Source organism: Pimephales promelas, chromosome 6 (genome assembly GCF_988280905.1).
Source record: "Pimephales promelas chromosome 6, fPimPro1.hap1.1, whole genome shotgun sequence".
Classification (NCBI taxonomy): domain Eukaryota; kingdom Metazoa; phylum Chordata; class Actinopteri; order Cypriniformes; family Leuciscidae; genus Pimephales; species Pimephales promelas.
In genome coordinates, this window is record NC_142774.1 from 9985248 (window position 1) to 10004659 (window position 19412).

The 19412-nt window shown below is 37.9% G+C and overlaps 1 protein-coding gene across 3 annotated transcripts in view; it reads right to left on the reverse strand.

The window, feature by feature from the left end:
* Nucleotides 1-13320, reverse strand: part of rnf24 (ring finger protein 24) — a 30692-nt gene extending 17372 nt beyond the window's left edge. Inside the window, exons 1-2 of one of the 3 annotated variants that reach the window (XM_039689154.2) lie at nucleotides 12934-13320; nucleotides 10317-10370 (exon numbers count right to left, since the gene is read on the reverse strand). In XM_039689154.2, coding sequence (XP_039545088.2) covers nucleotides 10317-10333 — 17 coding nt within the window. In that variant the 5' untranslated portion in view covers nucleotides 10334-10370; nucleotides 12934-13320. Of the gene's footprint in view, nucleotides 1-5325; nucleotides 5483-10316; nucleotides 10371-12933 lie in introns of those variants that run through there. The other 2 variants (XM_039689165.2, XM_039689173.2) reach the window with 2 other exon arrangements.
* Between the last annotated feature and the right edge of the window lie 6092 nt (nucleotides 13321-19412).

A 19412-nucleotide genomic window follows, 5' to 3' on the forward strand; every position in this document is an offset into this window, starting at 1 on the left:
TTTTTAACCAAATCTATATATAACTTTTGACCAGCTCTGGCAATAAAATATAAATAAAATCCAAATAATCCAAAACAGCAGCCTCTGTAATATATTCAACAAAACCCTGCAGTCATTACACGGCCCAACTGGGCAAAGTATCTAGTACCATGAGAAAAAGTATACACTATTGTCCAAATGTTTGAGGTCTTCTGATAAAATATCTTAGAGAACTGTGGTGAATATTTGCACCAACGTATCTGTTTTGACTGGTGAAACATTAACCTGAACAAACAAATAGAGAACTAAAAATGAAGATTCTCAGTATCAGCTAAGGTAAGGTATTCATGCTGATATTAAGTGAGCAAAAACGGTTTCAACTACTTCTAATTGGTTTGCCTCCACTTTAAAGAAGGGTCAAAGTCGGGCTACAGTGACCTGCTCAGAGACAAGGAGACAACGTATGCATTTGTTAAAACATCAATTGCACCCCAGTTAACAATCACAGCATTCCAAGTTAAATTCGTGTTTATCAAACATAATGAGGGCAGACTGAGTACACAAATTGTTTTGGATAGGTTCAAAAAAATCCACCACAATCATTAGGTATGAACTGATGTTGAAATTCTGGGGTAATATCAATAATAACGAATAATCAACAGCTCGCTGTGACCGATTAAATAGCCCATTCTTTCACTTTATTTAAAATATGATCATAATAATTAATTGGGAATTGGTAAAAGCATCATAAAAATCTCAGAGACACTGAAAGGCAAAATAAGCAAGTTCAAATACTGTGCTGTAATTCCATTCCATCATAAATATGATTTATCCAGTAAATGCAAATATCTGCTGCTGTTTCAAACACACAGTTACTTTTTACGTTGCAAACTGAGGTAATAAAACACTTTAATGAATACAGTATTGTTTTCATCCGAAAGGGTTTCAAACTAATTTCTTCACGTATTGTCTGCGCTGCTGCTTTCCTTTGCCAATTTTGCTTTGGTATGAGTTTGTTCCAGCAATAAAAAATGGAAACCCCATTCAAAACAAAACTGGCTCTCGCACACAGCTTCTGTGATCCTGTGATTCAAAGAAAATGTTTCTTAAATGAGCAGTAGACATCTTTCCTTCCTGTCTCATTCTCGATGGCCAAAGTAAGTACGTTTTGTAACTTTCCTGAACCCTTGTCTGCAAAGGGAATCTCCAATAGTGGGCCGGTCAGATGGTCTAAAAAGCATGTCAACTTCTCAAAAGTGAGAATAGGGAAAGCTTACGAGGTCGCAACAGGGACACCGTGAAGGAAACCTCCTTGTATACTGGAGTGACGGTTTCACACACCAACTTCTGTTGGGTAAGAGAGTCTCAGACACCAAATGCTATCCTGGAGCCGCTGTCCTGCTGTGGAAAACAACCCAAAATTCAAAGGGGTTTTTGAAGCGTCTGTCAGGCCATTGCTACCATCCAAAAAGAAGAGAAGTAAGACTTAAAAGGCTTCTCTTTTTTGATCTTCTATGCTACAGGGTGCAATATCAAGTCCCTTTTCACCCCTACTTCCCATTATGTCACCAAACTGACCCGACAAGGTCATTCTGCAATGCTCAGCTTGCCGTTACAACACTGCCAAATGGTATTTTTACCTCCACTGTGGAGGAAAAGCATTTCAATAGCATATTGAGTCACTCTCAGAGCTGAGAGGAAGTGCAGAGTAAAACTGGAGTGGCCCTTACTTATTCGAAATTTATTGCATTTTACAATCCTTCATATACTGAGATGGGATATAAAAAGAAGGCTCTTAAGCTCAAAAGAGGCTTCTGACTATACACAATGATTCACTTACTGTGAACCATGTGCACTTAAGAAGTAAAGCACTTTTTGGTTTTAATAAAACAAAGCAACAAAACCTACTCTATAGGGCCCTATTCGCCATCTACTTTATTTCCTTTCAGCTTCAGGGTAAACCAACCTGAGTGAGAAGTATCAAAAAAGGCTCAATAGCTTGCAATTAGTGAACTATAACACTTGAACTACAACAAAGTACATTAGGACCCTTGTTAAAGAGAAACAAAAACTATTCCCACAAGCAAGCAAGCTACATTATTTATAGCAGCACATTTTCAAACAGACGTTGCCCCAAAGTGCTTTTCAAAAATGATAACATTAAAAACATACAACAAATCAAACATAACTTATTCAAAAGCTAAAGAACATAAATATGTTTGTTTTTTTTATATTTAGAAGTGGCAATTGATGAAGCTGAACTCACATGGAATGGGAGACTATTTCATAGTTTGGGACCTACCACGGAAAAAAGTACGATCTCCTTTTGATTTTAAATGACAACGAGGGACCTTTAAAAGCCATTGATTGGAGGACCTGAGAACTCTAGAAGGAGAGTAGGGAATAATAAGATCACTGATCTACTGGGGGCAAGGCCTGATAGGGCCTTGTAGACAAACAAGAGAACTTATCAATCCTTTAACTGGAAGCCACAGGATGACTTTCTCACAACATTGTGGTAAATATATACAATTGCTACTCGAAAACAATATTTGAGCGTAATGCAGTGAGATCCAGTCAGACGGTGAAGTGATGAATAAAAATGATTTTATTTAAGTAAAAATAAAATGAATAATACAAATAATAGAACAATTAAAAAATTGTAGGTAATAATAGTGAAAAACCTAACAAACAAGTCTTTAACCAAATATCTCTGAGTGAGTAAAATAATATTGCCAGAAGAGAGAATTAAAGGAGCCAGGTGAGATGCAAGAGCAAGAGTGAGCTAGAGATGTAGAAACTCTGCAAAAATTTACTCGTGGGTCCAAGGTAAGAAATATGTCATTTCTAAGAATCAGCTCCGATCTCTTGGTATTACATAATGCAAAAGTGGCTGAATATTGTGGTTTTACCACCCAAGAAGCAGAAAGAGCCAAATCATTATTTTCATCATGTCTAGACTTTATGCAAATACGGCTATACCTTATTTCCAAATAAGACAACCAATTCATGTGAAATTTGATATTAGACAAGATACCACTTTGCAGAAAACAGAAATAAAGCATGTCACCGCTTTTGGAGAAGTACCAACAAAATTGTATTTTCTGTTGTTCTACATCTTCCCTCTCGTTATCTATTTATTTATAAAGTGGAAATACTTTATCACATTACATAAGATCATAGGGCAAAATGTCACATTCTAATGTATGCGTGTTGCTAAGCTCTAATCGTAATTCCAAACCTACTGTGCCCTGATGTGAACAATACAGTATGACAAACAACAGGGGAAAAGCCTGCATTACCACCAACCAATCTGTCCACGCGAGCACAACCCACCAGCAGAGTGGGGGAAAATGCATTCAAAGTGCATTCATCGCATACATTGAATTCTCCCAGTTAAAGTCAATGCAGGCCTTGTGTCAAAGTCAAAGTATCTGTCTGGTCCTCATTCACATCTGTAGGTCACAACTGGTATTTATCCAATCCTAAATCGACATAGTGACACTTTCAGTGCACCCATGACATCTGTCTGGGGGAAAATGTATGTAAGGTTCACTCAAGGCAGCAGTGATTTTAAATAATAGCGTTTTTTTTAGAGTTCTGTAAAAAGAGAAAAGTTGAGGAGGCTTCTATCTTTAAATGTAAAACGGGGAATAGAAATGAGTTTTATGTACAAAGATTAAAAATAAATTGTGCAGTCAACGGCCTGAATACTAGAAAACATCAGTATTTACTGGGACAATTAGTTAATTGCTAATAATAGATAATAGCTATTCAGCTAGCTAACAATTATTCAGCATTTGAGTTCACATAATTGTATATATTATGTTTTACAATTACATGACAATTACACAATTGTCATTTAGCAGATTATTTATATGTTCAGATTTAAAAGCTAAAAAGCAGGGAATTTTACAAAACCCAAGTAAATTTCCAATGTTTGTTACCAGTAAGAGAGTAAAAAAAGGGGGTATTTTGGGAATAGATTAGAAACTTTCTCTTTCTCTGTCTTTAAGTTACCAAGACAATTCTCCATATATGGATATGCAACTATTTAACTTTACTTTCAAATGTGCTCATGACTCATGTCTCCCTTTGCCGCTTAACACAGACGCAAAAGAAAGCATTTATTGCTGTAAAGAGAACTATAATTACACACTCTGATTGCTAGTGTTTGCAAGGCCAGTGATGCAGTGAAACCTAGTGAAGCAGACCATCAGTACACACCTTTATAATGACCTCTCTTACGTTGTCTGGCAGCTAAGGACCCAGTGGCATACTTTAATGCGGGATATTCACTCATCCATTGAGTGGTACAAACATATTATAGATGAATTACATTCAAATGTCAACATTTAAACCTAAGGCATCATCCTAACTGCCTTGCAGGATCAAAATAAGGGCTTTGCATGTCAAACCAATAGCGCTCTTCACATGTTATTCACAGGAAACACTCAAAGTGACATCAGCATGTCACTAGTGCAATACTCATGCATAGCTCAAGACAAATATTGGACATACTCGATACATACTTTAAGATAAATCCAAGAAAGAACCGATGTGACATAATTTCGAACCAAATTAGACCAAAACGAAGTTCGTTTTGAGTAAATTTTGGGATTTCGGAACAGCCAAAGAAAAGTTTCCTTTTCAAAGTGTATGATATTGCATTCTGTGATTCTTCAAAAATCAGTATACTGTGGCCATAGCTTTTTTTGCATTAAACCAAAAGTGTTTATATTAGATTACTTTTGTAACAAAAATAAACTATATCATTTTTCCGCTACGTAAACTGTTTTAAACTGTAAAATCCATTCAGCAAAACAAGACCAAAATAACTCTACTACTCATAATGACACCACCCTTCGACAACATGACAAACTTGTGTAACTCCCATAAAAATCGATATGACACACTTATGAATCCTTGCTTTTATAACCCACCTATGCTATGCCTATAGCTAAAACTCCAATTTCCTCATGGGAACACACTCAAGAAGAAACATGACTCCTCGCAGAGTACTTCTGGTAATCTTCCATCATAGGAAGGGTGGTTGCTACCCCCCACCATCAAAGGAGGAGCTCAATATCTCAAGGCTTAAGAACTGTAAAACAGTGGGGGGGTTTTCCTGTTAACATGCCCCTACTGAGCATAATTGGGTAAACATTCCCTTTTAACAAACACCAGGACTCCAAACATTTTGAGGGCTATATTAGGAATATTGTATTGGATAATTAAAATCCCTAATCCCAGTGATGCCTGATTCCAGTAAAACGGGGCGCTGGAAAGCAAAATTATTACGCAATGCACTTGATTTCAGGGGGGAAAAAAGTATAGTCTACTGACCGTTAAGGGCTGAGAAAGTTGAATTGCTCAATATCCTTCTTTTCTTTGGAGACTTATAAAACAGGAACATGCTTTGCCAGAAGTTGAGACCGATTTTTAGATTGTTTTCTTTTTTTTATCATCATTTGTCTATGTTTCGTGTCTGGAAAAAGCTCTGTTTGCACTCTTTCACAACAAAGTCCCATGCCAATTTCCAGCGGCTTGTGGCAAGCCCCTGCACCAGAACAAAGGCTGCTGTCTGAATCTGAAGTGGAAATTTCCACTGAGCCTTGAGCCCTGGCTATCCCAGTTGCACATTTGAAACTTAATATTACAACAAAACTCGAGGGCCTCCAGCTTCGTAAGGGGAGTGGTGTGGGTCCTGACAGTGTCTGTGCAAGGTTAGTGAGAATATTTGGTCATGAGTTTAGTATCTCTTCTTACATAGTGCTTAACAAGATTTGATGGTCTTGCAGAACTGTCAAAAGAACCGCCAAGAAAAAAAAAAAAAACCTTGAAATTACAAAGCTTGCTTTCAAAAGGCTTCAGCTCAGGAGAATAGTAGATCAGACGTTGACTTCTAACATCAGCAAAAACAAACACTTTTCTTACCAGTGTGATCAATAACTCTACTCTTTAACTATTTTCCCCTTATTCAATCCAAAATAATGGCGCTTCTTTGGCCCTGTTTAAATCTGGTATTAAGATAGCAGTAGAAATTAGACAAGACGGACACATTCCCGTTCACATTAAGTGTTTTTTAATCTGTAACTTTTGTCCACTTTGAACCACCTTTGCCCTGATTTCATTTGAGGGGAGGTATCCGCTTTTAACAGATCTTATGATCTAATGGTCGAAATAATCTCACTCAATTTACGTATGAATTCAACTGGAGATGATGGAAAAACATTATGGAGAACTGCAGCTTTTGCTATGGTGCAAGAATATGGCGAACGCTGAGATTGCGTGTTAGAAATCAGGAATGGTGAGAGAGTGTTTGATATGTTTTTTTTAAATCTTCAAATCAAATATCTTCAGCCGACAAAGTTTAAATTCTGGCCAGCGCTTCCCATGATGTTTATGCTTTAGGTCAGAAGGTGGAGATCTTTTGCGGCTGATCGAAAGCACTACGAAAAGCAATCTGGTCTAATGCATTTTTGACTAACTCAAAGTGGTTGAAAATGGACAAGCTCAAAACATGATGTTTTATTAAAGTTCAGAAGGAGCACATTCAGATAATTAAACCTAATTAAACACATGCGGAGCACAATCAGATAGTCAAAGCTAATTAAACACGACCACATTTAGTTAATCAGCCCAATAAATGAGTTAAGATATACAGCCAGCCCGTTCTCATCCTAGGGCGTCATATACTGATGCTTTTGCCAATGCGTATACATCCAACGCACATGGCACCCGTCAATAGCGTCAATATGAGAAGCAGATATATTAGGGCCAGATGGTGCCTCATAGTGGTCTAACCCTAACCCTACCCCAGACCTAAACCTACCCATAACCGAAGCTTGTTATATTGACGCTAAAGGGTGCCATGTGCGCTGGATGTATACGCATTCATTGGCAAAAGTGTCAGTATGACGCCTTGGGACGAGAATGCGTTGATAGAGCAGACATACATCCGTTCATTGACAGTTCTATCAGCATCCCTCCACCACCCCATCTCCTCACTTCTAGTCTTAACCACTCTTCGGAGCCCTTCCCCCGGACAGCCCGCCAAATACCAATAATCCTTACTCCGTTTATTTTGATGTAAGTGCAAACTCGTGAAGTTTTAGACCCCTTTTATACCTGTATTCTGTATATCACCGTCCACTTGTGATTTAATCGACCAAAACACATCTTAATACAAGTTGTAAACAGGGCCTTTGAGCAACTCTAACTTGCAGAGTTGAACACTCACAAAGCTTGAGATTAATCAAGATAGCTTGCAATTTTTTTTTTGCAACAAAAATTAACCACACAACACATACAGAATTTATGTACATGTACGTCATCATATTAATGTGGACATTGCTTGTAAAAGAAACCTTGGCCAAAGTTACACAGTATATACTTCCATTCAATATTTTGGTATAAGGCCGTGTGTCCACCAAAGCGTTTTGTTGCCAGCTGAAAACGCTAGACGCTCTGCTGAAGACGCTGTGCTTTGGGCGCTTGAGAGCGTTTCCGTTGAGAAGTTTCGTTGCTATGATACAGAATATCCACAGCAGTTTGAATGTTGTGACAGTTGGTCGGTGTGGTATTTTTATATTTCACTTTTATATCAGCAAGGATCAAAAAATGGCAGTCCTTTTAAACTTTTTCTTAATCAAAGAACCCTAAAGAAATGAATCATGGTTTTCACAAAAACAAATATTAAGCAGTGTTTGTGGACAGTGAGATTACTTTCAAAACGGGGGCACGGTTCCCATGAGAAATTGGTAATGTGTAAGCTGTCATGCGCACCGTGGTACTGAACCCAAGAGTAGGAGGTGGTTTGAGCTCGGATGCACTGGAACTGTGGTGGGATTTGCGTGAATGTTGTGAAAGCAATGGGACACTTGTTCAGGAAGTAAAGTAACCTGCTTGTAAGTTTTAGAAGATGGTGACATCATTACTTCAACAAAATGAATTCACACAAGTTCACACTTGCATATAATTAGATCATAGTAAAATGTATGTGTATTTGGAGGGCTGTCTGGTGAGAGGGCTCCGAGCTCGGAATTTGGCCCGAGCCCTGGTTGTGATAGAAATAGTTCGAACTAGAAGTGAGGACATGGGGTGGTGGAGGAGGGATGCTGATAAACTGTCACTGAACAGATTAACTCCTCTCACATGTGTTCTGTTTTCCATAATGGCCCATACACTTTTGTAATGACGTAAGATGAACGGATAAGCACCAGGGTTCAATATAAGGGCGTGAAACCAGACCAACGCTGCGGGGGCTTTGGTGTTGTGTAGAATTTTAACTGGCTAATTATTACCCCACTCATTGAGGCTGCTACCTGGTTACCACATTGGATTGGGTAATCCATACCCAACTAGCCAGCCCCACACCTAATCCTAAACCAACCTGTAGAGACTGTTTACATGACACCGTTCTTAACTGAAAAGGTTAATGGCTAGACAATAGCGTTTTGAGGGTCTGAAAAAAACAAGCTTTTGAAAATTGGGTTTAAAATGCAAGTTTTTGAAAACGATACCGTTATCGTCTCCATATAATCTACAAAAGCGTGAATTTGTGAAAACAGTGACATCATGCGAATGCATATTTCATGTTCAGTCTATAGACCTTATTAGCAGCGCCATCTTTGATTTTTAATGGGAATGATGAAAGTGAGGCTATGAGAAACAGACATACATCTCTTCAGTAAGTTGTACTGTTATATATTAAGGGCGGGGTTGATTTTGGGGGTTGTTTTGCTGACAATTAACACTGCAAAAATATCTTTCTTTCTTAAAATATCTAAAAAATCTGAGTTTATGCCCTTAAAAACACGGTAAGTCTATCCCTCACAGTCTTGCTTTTATTCATGTTATGGCGCTACTTTAAATAAGGTCTATATTAGGCGTGTAGATTTTTCTTTACAAAATTACCTCACCAACAACTGGCCTGGGAATTCAGCATTTTTAGCCATTTTCGCTATACGCGCAAAAGCAAATGAAAACCTTTTACGTTTTTTCAATACACTGTTGACATATAAACGTTCCCTCGGTAAGGGTTGTTATAACCTATAGGGGGTCCGAATTTGGCACAACACGGAACGATCACTTTTGGACCAGTGTGAAAGCCCCCTAACACAGTGTTTAATCCAGGGCAATGGTGTAAGTCCAACAACTAATTAATCCACTTAAGGCAGAAGCAGAGCTGCGGGTGAGGGATTAGACAGGAGGACAGAGAAGAAAAAAAACAGTAACACTTTACTTGAAGGGGTGTGTGCATAAGACTGACATGACACATTCATAATCACGACATGTCATTAATATGAAGGAGGTTTCATGCATGTTAATGACAATAAGTGTCATTCACTAAATTTTGACATTATATAATTGACTACGTTATGACACTTTGACATAAACCAATACATCATAACCTCAGTGTGAAGGTGTCATGTGAATTATGAAGGTGTCGACTCATGTCAGTATTATGCATTGCACACCCCTTCAAGTAAATTGTTGCAGAAAAACCAAACCCATATGACGTTATGTCAACCAGCACAAAAGGAAAAACAATGTCCGTATCTGCTCCACTGATAAAAAAAAATGTCATATGGGTGTGGAACAATATGAGGGTGAGTAAACAATGAAATGATCATTTCAGGGTGAAAGTTAACATGTATTGCCGAGTTGACTAAGCACTGGAAGAGAGAAGATATGTTCAGAATTAATACTGTACATGCAAACAAATAGCTTATCTTGCAATAATACTCTCTAATGCAAGTGCAATCTGGCTTGTTCTACTGACTTGAGAACAGATCTGAATTTGCTTTTATGAGGGATTTCTGATTATCCTAAATGAACTAAGAGGGCAAGTGTCCTGTCCTGTGAGCTTAAACGGTAACATGAGATGGTACAAACAAGTCGTAGAAGTGACACCAGCAGCTGTTGCCCCTAATTTACCCTTACAGATGACATTCCCCACCGGGCTTTCTCATAAACAACTTTGTATTTTGTTTTGCCCTAGTCTTGCTTTTGGTCTCATTTCTCATCTTCTTTTCATCATGTGGTCACAAATAAGCACACAGGTACAGTGTTACTATTACACAAGAATATTTTGCTATAAAATCAGCATTTCTAAAACAGCACAGAGTGATTTTATTTCAAGGAGTCTATAAAAACATACCGGAAATACTGGAGCAACTGTTCATTAAAAAGACCTTTTGATACAAGACATTATGTCAGCTAAGTGATCATTCATATGAGAGACAGTTTAATTTCCTTTAGAATCAATTAACCTTAGATGACCAGACAACTCAGCTATCAAATATGTTGTAAAGCATTATGTTAACACTTACACTGGCAGATATATCATCTTTGTGGATTTTAGGCAGGATTCAGAATTCAGGAGCCTGTAAAACATGATGACTAATTCACATCGGTGTCTTTGAAAGTTATGTAATCTTTTTTTTTTTTTTTACATAAAAGAGTATTGAGGGGAACAAACATGCAAATCCAGCTGATGACGAATCACTTCATTATGACGCGTTTACTTTCCTGAATTAAACAATTTCCAGACTCATCATTAGAAAGCAATAATTAGGCTTGGAATTAACTACACGTTCCACAAATGACCCATGAGTCATGTCTGGCATGTGTAAACCTATTCATGAGATTCATATATGACTCGAAGACGGGCTAATATCAGTTCAGCAGCTCATTTGCATGTTAAGTAACCTCAAAGTTAAATTATATTGGCAAAGTTGAATATGTTAGTCATATAAACATATAGTAACATACAAGCATTTTGTATATGATTACAAAGCAAAAAACATCAGAAATTATCAATTTGATTTGAAACATCAGCATGTTGAAATATTAATAAACTTATATTAAGTATCTGAACACAGAGCGAGTGAAAAGGGTCAGTTGCCCTTGAATAAACTGCTTTTAGCAGTGCGCTGTGGGCAAATGTTTATAGTTTTGGAGTACTGCACCACATTAGGCCACACTGTTGACCTCTTCACCATAGGGGGCTATTATTTTCATTGTCTAGTACCGAGCAGCCGGGATGGCATAAGGCAAATTGACATCTCCAGACATTGTGCACAAAAACAAGTTCCTGATTAGTTCTTATTACATGCCGTACATTTCGTTCAGCCTTGCTAGATTGAAAAACAGCATGCAAAGCTCAGTATTACACCAGAGACCAGACCTGTCTGCTTGATGATTTGAGATGCAATTAAAGTAAATGAACGTCTTCTCGCCAGGACTGTTCTTTGCAGCTCTTAGGTTCAGAGGCAAAGCTAAAGTTTAAAAAGAAGTAGAAAATCAGTGGTTCACAATCCAAAATTGTGGTGGTCCACAGCCCCAAATGGGTTGCAGGTCTGTTCTGATGGACGTTTGAAATAAATCGATGTTAAATAAATAATAACATGCAATAATTTACCATAACTATAGGACAAAATATAATATGGACATAAGGTCATCCCTAAAAACGACTACAACTAAGTTAAAAGAAAGTAAAAGTAGGCTTAAAGTATGCATTTTTTATTTACTTTTTTAATCTTGGCCTATTTGTCATTTAAAATATCTCAAGGCAAAATGAAATAAAGTGTCAATGCAGCATAACTAAACATTCTCCAGCGCTGGAGTTCATAATGAAGTGCACCGATTACTATTGTGTTTACATTGTGTAACAGGAGCACGTGGACAACAAACAGCTGGGGTCAGGCCAGCACGCGCCTAGAACATTCTGCTCATGCCACGCGCTTTCTGTTATCATTATGACGTCGAGAAGTTTGACAACACAAATGAATGAACGAGCATTCAGCAGAAAAGCGCTCGCCGCAGTGTTAGAGAAACTGAAACACACGGCCGATAAAAGGCCTCAAGAAAGTGCTGCTGAAAATTCATATGCAGAGTGGTTTTGAATTGCATTCGGTTAGTTAAACCATTTCAGGGTGCTCCGGTTATAATTGTATTCGTCTGGCGATAGTAGGCGGTGTCTCTGCCATTTGAGATACAGAGAAATGAAAGTAGCCTAGAAGCGAAACCACATGTCTAATTGTAATTAACATAAACATTATACAACTATAACCGCCATTAAACACTAAAAAAAACTTACATTAGCTCACAAGCCATTCTGCCAAATTAATGGGAAATCCAAAAAATGTCTGGGAATCGATTCGTTCAAACGGTTCATTTCAAAGAAACGAACTGTTTCGTTGAAAGGATTCAGCCTTCTTTACGCTATGACGTAGTCAGTCATCCCGTGGTCCCCGACATGTGTAAAACACATTACTGTTTATTGCGATGTTACATTTTATTAAAAGCCAACTAGCCTAACTAGTTGGTAGACTTGTAGCCTACTTTAATACGCCCTAGGGTTTTACAGTAATTAGCCTATTGTGTTAACATTCCATGTTGAATTTAAATGCAATTTGCATTTGCATTAAACTACTAATTTTAATGTCTAATATAATTCAATCTCTTAACTGAAAGGTTTATTCATTCTTAGATAAAATTAAAGTCAACTCTTGTTGCTTGATAAATTATATCCAGTACAAAATTTAAATGTAATTTTCAACTTTAAAAGTAGCTTTCACACTTTTCGCTTTTTCACAAATTCTTTAAAGTGTTCATGTTCGAAAGAGGCGTTTCGCGCTTCAATGAGTCGGCGAGTAGAGTGAGTGAGAGCCGCACGGACAGATTCAGATTCAGACCGATTGTGAAACGCCTCAACCGAATCATTTTAAGGATCCGACTCAATAGAACAAGGATCCGGTCATCGCTAACCAGCAGGCTAGCGGACTATAACGTCACAAAACATCAGTTTTTGCAATCTTCAGTTTAGGTCTCGTACTTTAATCAGTGCACTGGAGGAATAAATAATGCCAATGAAGAATGTCTGTTTATGATAGTGCATAACATATTTGTTCATGTGTAGTAGCCTAAGTAACGTTATAGACTTACCAGTCGTTTCTCCGCCACTCCTCCCTCCTGCTCGATCACAATCCCAAACAGATAGAAAAGAGCTCAAATTCAGCGCCTCCTCAATGTAATATAGCTCCAACCTTTTTCTAACAACCGTCCATAAATAGACCAACCACGTCTTTTAATCTGCAGCAATTCGAGCGCGATATTAACAAATCAGTAATCATATAAACACGAGCATCGTAGGCTGTAAGTTAACAGATGCTTGTAAACTCAAATCTCTTCCAAGGTGGTTTGAGGCTGTGGTGAAGTGTGTGCGCTCCTGAAATGCGTCTGCATGGGGTGGTAGATTGAGATTTTTACTGGCGCTCGATGTGAATTCAGCAGCACGTAGCTCACGACGCGAGCAGGTCCCTCCTCCTCCTTCATCACAGAGAGAGAGAGAGGGGAGTCAGTCCAGTTCAGTGTGTGTGTGTGTGTGTTTGGGGGGGATGCGGATGCTTTCAGACAGGGAGGGGCAGATGCATACGTAGCTCCTGCTGAACCTCCATAGACTGTATGGACATTATCCTGGACAGTGTGGTGTGTTTATACTGTTTATAATAATAAAAAAATGAATATAATACACATCAAAAAAGCATTTTTAAAAATGTATAATAATATAGGCCTAATAATATAATATAATATAATATAATATAAGATAATATAATATGCCGCAACCCTCGGATAAGCCGTTTGAAGAATAGATAATAATAAAATATAATATAATATTTTTTTCTTTTTCTCTGTATTTGTAATTAACATGCAAACATTTATTATATGAATTGCCATTTACATATGAAAATATAGAAAATATTTGATGAATCTACACTCTTAGAAGAAAAGATTCTAGAACCTTAAAAGTTGCTATCAGCGCTACATATTTGGAACCCCTAAAAGGTTCTATACAGAACCATTTTTAAGGGTTCAATAATAAGAACCCTTTAGGATTCTTTGTAACCAGGAAAAAATGTTTGGGTTCATTCATTATCATTTGTTTTGTCATTTCCGGTTTAAATGTTTCATATTATTGACAAGCATCAAGACCCTAAAATGTATTATGAATGCATGTGAATGATCACAAAATTCAAGATATGGGAGTTAGAAAATGTATACAGTATATTTACATCATTTTATGTAGTTAATTAGCATCACACGAAGAGTGCCATTTCAGTTTTTCTCCTCCAAAAATCAGCATGATTAAAATGTGATATTAAGTTACTACAACAGTTTAATAAACAATAATTTAATTACAAAATGTTGCAGAATAATGTAATATATGAATGAATATAGCCTATGAAGAACCTTTGTGCCAAAAGGGTTCTTGTCATTACAGAACCTTTTTAGCATAAAAGGTTCTTTGGAGTTGATTAAAGAACCCTATGCTTCATATATAGAACCCCGATGAACCCTTTTTTCCAAGAGTTTATAGCAGTCCTAGAAAGTTCAAAACAGTGCCTGTGTGCAAACCGCTTTGGACTCAACCGTCGCTGGAAAGCACAGTGAGTGGGCACACTTGGTTGAGACAGCCTATGTGTGTGTGTGCGTGCGCGTGCACCAGTGCATGCCGATGAGGTGCCACTGACAGACACATATTGTACCAGTGCCAAGTGAGTGGAATCATGGGAACCCATGAATAGCTGCCTGGGGGTGGGTCGAGAGACCAGGGTAGCAGCGCTTACAAAGCCCTATTGAGGATGACACACCGGGCGCTAGACTGGCACTGAATCTAGTGACATGTGGGGTATAAAGGGTGCAAGGAGGCAGGAAGCATTATCCATGGTACAAACCAATGAAGTATTGCACTATAGGCCTATATGGTATACAGACCTCTGGAATGACTTAAAGTGATTTTAACCTTGGGCAACCACCAACAAAACAATCTTTATGCCCCATATTCAATGCACTTTAAACAGCTATCTCTGAGAAATTCAAAGCTTTTATCATCTTAACTGTTTTTGTGATCCTATTCATTGTCCAAAACAAGCATGTTCTAAGAGCATTTATGTCCCCTTAACACGCAATGCTCAAAATTTTACATGCTTGTCTTTTAATATATAAAAAGAGGCATACATATGAGGTTTGTTGAGTGTTTCTCTTCCTTTTGAGATTATTAAGATGTTTTGAGTCATCCCAATAGTCAAAAGTGCACATTGATTTCCTTATTTGATGTTAATTAACATCTCCATTCAGAGTGTAGAGATTAATTGCATAAAGCCGCAATGTCTCATGCTTTTACACATAAAATGTCCAAGCACTTAGCTGTGGTGGTCTTTTTAGCTTGTGATTTGCAACACGGCAAACACGGCAATGTCAATAAAGTCAGTCAAAGACTGATGATTAAGTTTGCAGAAAAAGGATTCATTGACCTGTGTGATCCAAATTCTAGGAATCCTTTGACACACCCCCTTCTGCAATACATTTGTGAATCTGAATCGTGTTAAGAGGCCACTGCATGATGAACTCGTCCTCTTGATTTTTTATATAAATGATGTGTAAAGAATATTGAAAAAAAAATATTGTATGAATATTTTTGGGGAAAATGAACAGACGACAGGACATTATTGTGAGACAACAGGTAGCTTTATCTATAGTCTATTTCCATGGTCACCATAGAAGAAGCTGTAATCAAAAGTTCAGATCTTACTTGCTGAGCAGACCTGCTGATTTGTATGTGAACGCCCTCTCGTGTTTGCAAGTTGCTATTACACTCTGAGTACAAAAGCTCTCACTAGGGCATTTCCAATTTTTGTAGCCTAATATGTACACTTTAGGAAGGTATGCCTGTACACCCTTACACCTTAAAGGGTGTATATTAGGTATATACACTCTAATTTACACCCTTCAAGAGTAAATAAGGTACAAAATGCGTACCTTTGGAAATGGTATCATCAGTGACAACTTGATTTTGCACCTATTGGAAGTTTATTACAAAGTCTTTTTGTTGTTGTTGTTGTTGTTGGATAACATAGTATCTTCCACAACTTTTAATATCGCATTCAGATTGAGAAATGTCCATGCTATTTTTAATAGCAACAGTAATAGTATTTTTATTTTTAAATGTTTTTGAAAAAAAATTACCTTCTACTCACCAAGGCTGCATATATTTGATCAAAAAATAAAGTACAACCATAATTATGTGAAATATGATTACAATTTAAAATACCTGTTTTCAATTTTTGAGAGTAATTGATTCTCATAATGACAAGTTGAATTTTTAGCAGCTATTACTTTAGTCTTCCTTGATGCTTTAATCGTTATTATGCCATTATGCTCGGTAAATTTCTTATTATTATCAATGTTGAAAAAAGGCGTGTTGCTTAATATTTTTGTGGAAACCATGACACAGTTTTTTTTTTCAAAATTCTTTGATAAATAGAAGTAACGTCACTTTTGATCAATGTTATACATTTTTTGCGGTATAAAATAATTAATTTCTCAAAAAAGAAACCTTTTTAGTGTAACCACCACATTGTGTCAAACTAAAGTTGCCATATTTAAATGATCTTGAACAGCAACATGTTAAATGAAGGGTGGCTTTCTAATTAAGGAATCTCTGGAAAAAATCTTAAAGTTCTAACCACTGTGTTTATTTGCTAAATATGACTATCTAAAGACAAATTGACACAACAAACACACCCCAGTGTAACTTTTGTTTGTTGTTTTGAACATCAGCTGTTCTAAGTTATTGGAAATGTGATTGACCACACCTAGTGGCAATAACTGACCTTTAGAGACTTGACAGAGGTCATGGGTGAGAAGAAGTGGAGCTCAATCAAGTCAAAATAAAGCTTGAGGAAGACAATCAGAGAGGCACTCAGAAATTGTATTACCAGTGTTGTCAGAATCATAAGAAAATGGTTAACGGAGTTGCAGATGGATAACAAGGGGTCCAAACACTGATCCCTGTGGAACACCAGTGCTGCTGGTGTATATACGTATGTATATAAAATAGTCTCCATTGCATGCTTTCTCTCTCTTTTCTGTTCTACATCTATGTATCCTCTAGGTGGCAGCAAAATACACTTAGTGGCCATGAATTCTATACAATATGGGATCCCAATCATATTTGATATAGTGTTTTTGATGTAGTGTTTTGCCTATAATGGTAATGTCTTGACTGACGTAACACGCACTGCCCATTTTCATCTCATTGGAAGCTGAATTGATGGTAATGATCCACCTGAGAAAGTCTGAATTGCTCTTTCAGGAGCTAGAGAAGATGGGCTATGAAGTTTCCATGGTTTCTGTAGAAAATAAAACACATTATTCACATGTTCCTACAGCAATCACAGGCAGCAGATGTCTTCATAACTGCAATGACTAGATGAGATGTACTCTTTTAACAGTTTCAAGGATACTTTCTATGTGCTCAACCATCTATTCATTGGAGAAAAATGATTCTAAGCCCTTTTCAATAGACCACCATGGTAATATGTATAAGAAACTTTTATTTGTGGAAATTCTCAAATGTAATAGTTAGGTATAGTATAGTAAAATAGTATAATTTGTTTTACCCCCTTTGAAAATTATAAAAAAAGCCAAAATTATACTTCAGCTGGCTCATTCTTTATTTCATTGTTTTAAGGCATTTGTGTTGTTTTTTTCTAGATCTTTACTTGAAAAAAATTGTTGGTGTTGCAAAAAAGTATGGCTGAAAAATTATATTACTATAACGGATACTCATTGTGGTTAAACAGGTGCACAGACAGCTGTCATTTTCACTTCACTAAGTAGCAGATATTCCAGGCAATGCTATAGCAGTCTGTGGAATGCATGCAAAGACGGGGACCTTCAATGCACTGTTAAAAGAAGATGCCATTTTAATAACCCTCAAGTAATAGCCGTTAGAGTACACTTCACTCCAGACTTCTCACAGTCGAGCCCGTGGCATTACTTACAGCTACAGAACAGTTGCATAACACATTATCATGACCTCTTTTGCGAATGAAGAGATGTGAAAACTGATCTCTTTGACTTTCCTACAACAGTGTTAACTGCTCTCAATCTCTCTATATTTCACAGAATTTGCATGTAGGCCTATTGCATTATTACTGTCAGGCAGAGATGGCAAAGCATTCTCACCCCAAGGTGTCACCTTTGACCATGCTTCAATATTTGACGCTTTAGGTGCCCTTTAGCGTCAGTGACATGACGCGATCCTACGGCGTCATCTAAATGACGCTAAAGGAAAAGCGTCAGTTAGATGACGTGGGTAGGTTTAGGTCGCGCATGCGCGAGAACTGAACTGAACTGAAGTAGTTGAAGGAGATCGCAATTCTCGCGCATGCGTCGTGAAAATCCAAGGAAGTCTCGTTTCAGGCCAACAAGGAAGAAAAGGAATAGTCGAATAAACTCGTTATTTTTGTTTGTTTTTTCGCACAAAAAGTATTCTCGTCGCTTGATAAACTTATAGTTGAGCCGCTGTAGTCACATGGGATATTTAAACATTTTCTTCATTGACTTTCTGGGCCGTCAAGAGCCAGTCCCTTAGGCAGCCAATGTGGTAGTGAGACAGCTCTCAAATTTAATCAAAAAATATCTTCATTTGTGTTCCGAAGATAAACGAAGGTCTTACGGGGTTGGTACGGCATGGGGGTGAGTAATTAATGACTTAATTTTCATTTTTGGGTAAACTAACCCTTTAAGGGGTCTACATTTTCTAGTCAGACAACATGTCTGTGGTGTCCTACAGAAATCACCAAAGCGTTGTCAGATCCAGGAATCTCTGCAGACTGACATAACGCCTTCTCGTGTGGGCCCATCACTCGCTGAGAGACGGTCATGTACCGGGCCACAAGAACAACATTCCGCAGGGAGAATGGTCCCTGCACACCCCCAAACAGTCCAGTCAATATGGTGCCTTTTCAGCAGAGCGGAAGTCGACCTTTTTGCGTCAAAAGACAACGCTCACTGCCCAAGATTCTTTTCAAAAAGCGAAGATGCGCTGGCCCAAACCTGGCCTAGCTGCCCGCTGTATGCTTACCCCCGATCTTGCTGTTACCACAAGTAATCAAGTTTACGAGAAGTCTCTTCGTGTCTAAATGGTCATTGTCCTCCGAATGGTGCGCTACTAAAAGCCGGGACCCATGCACATCTGTGGTTTCGTGGATACTTTCCTTACTCCAAGAGCTGTTGGAGAAGGGCACACTCAAAGTGTACGTTGTGGCTATCGCGGCGTTCGCGGAGTCAATGCGCAGCCACTCGATTGGAAGGAATCCGCTTTTCTCATCATCCGCCTCCTCAGATGTGCCAGGAGGATGAATCCTCCGTGGCCCCATTTGGTTCCGATTTGGGATCTTTCTATGGTCTTAGAGGCCTCGAAGCTTTTCCCTTTGTACATTTGCAGAGGTTTATTTCAGGCATTGTCAACACACTGCAGTAGTCATCTGGATTAACAACTTTAGGCTACTAAACAAATCAAACTATTCAAATAAAACGAAAAGCCTCACAAATGAAATAAAAAACGGTAATACGGA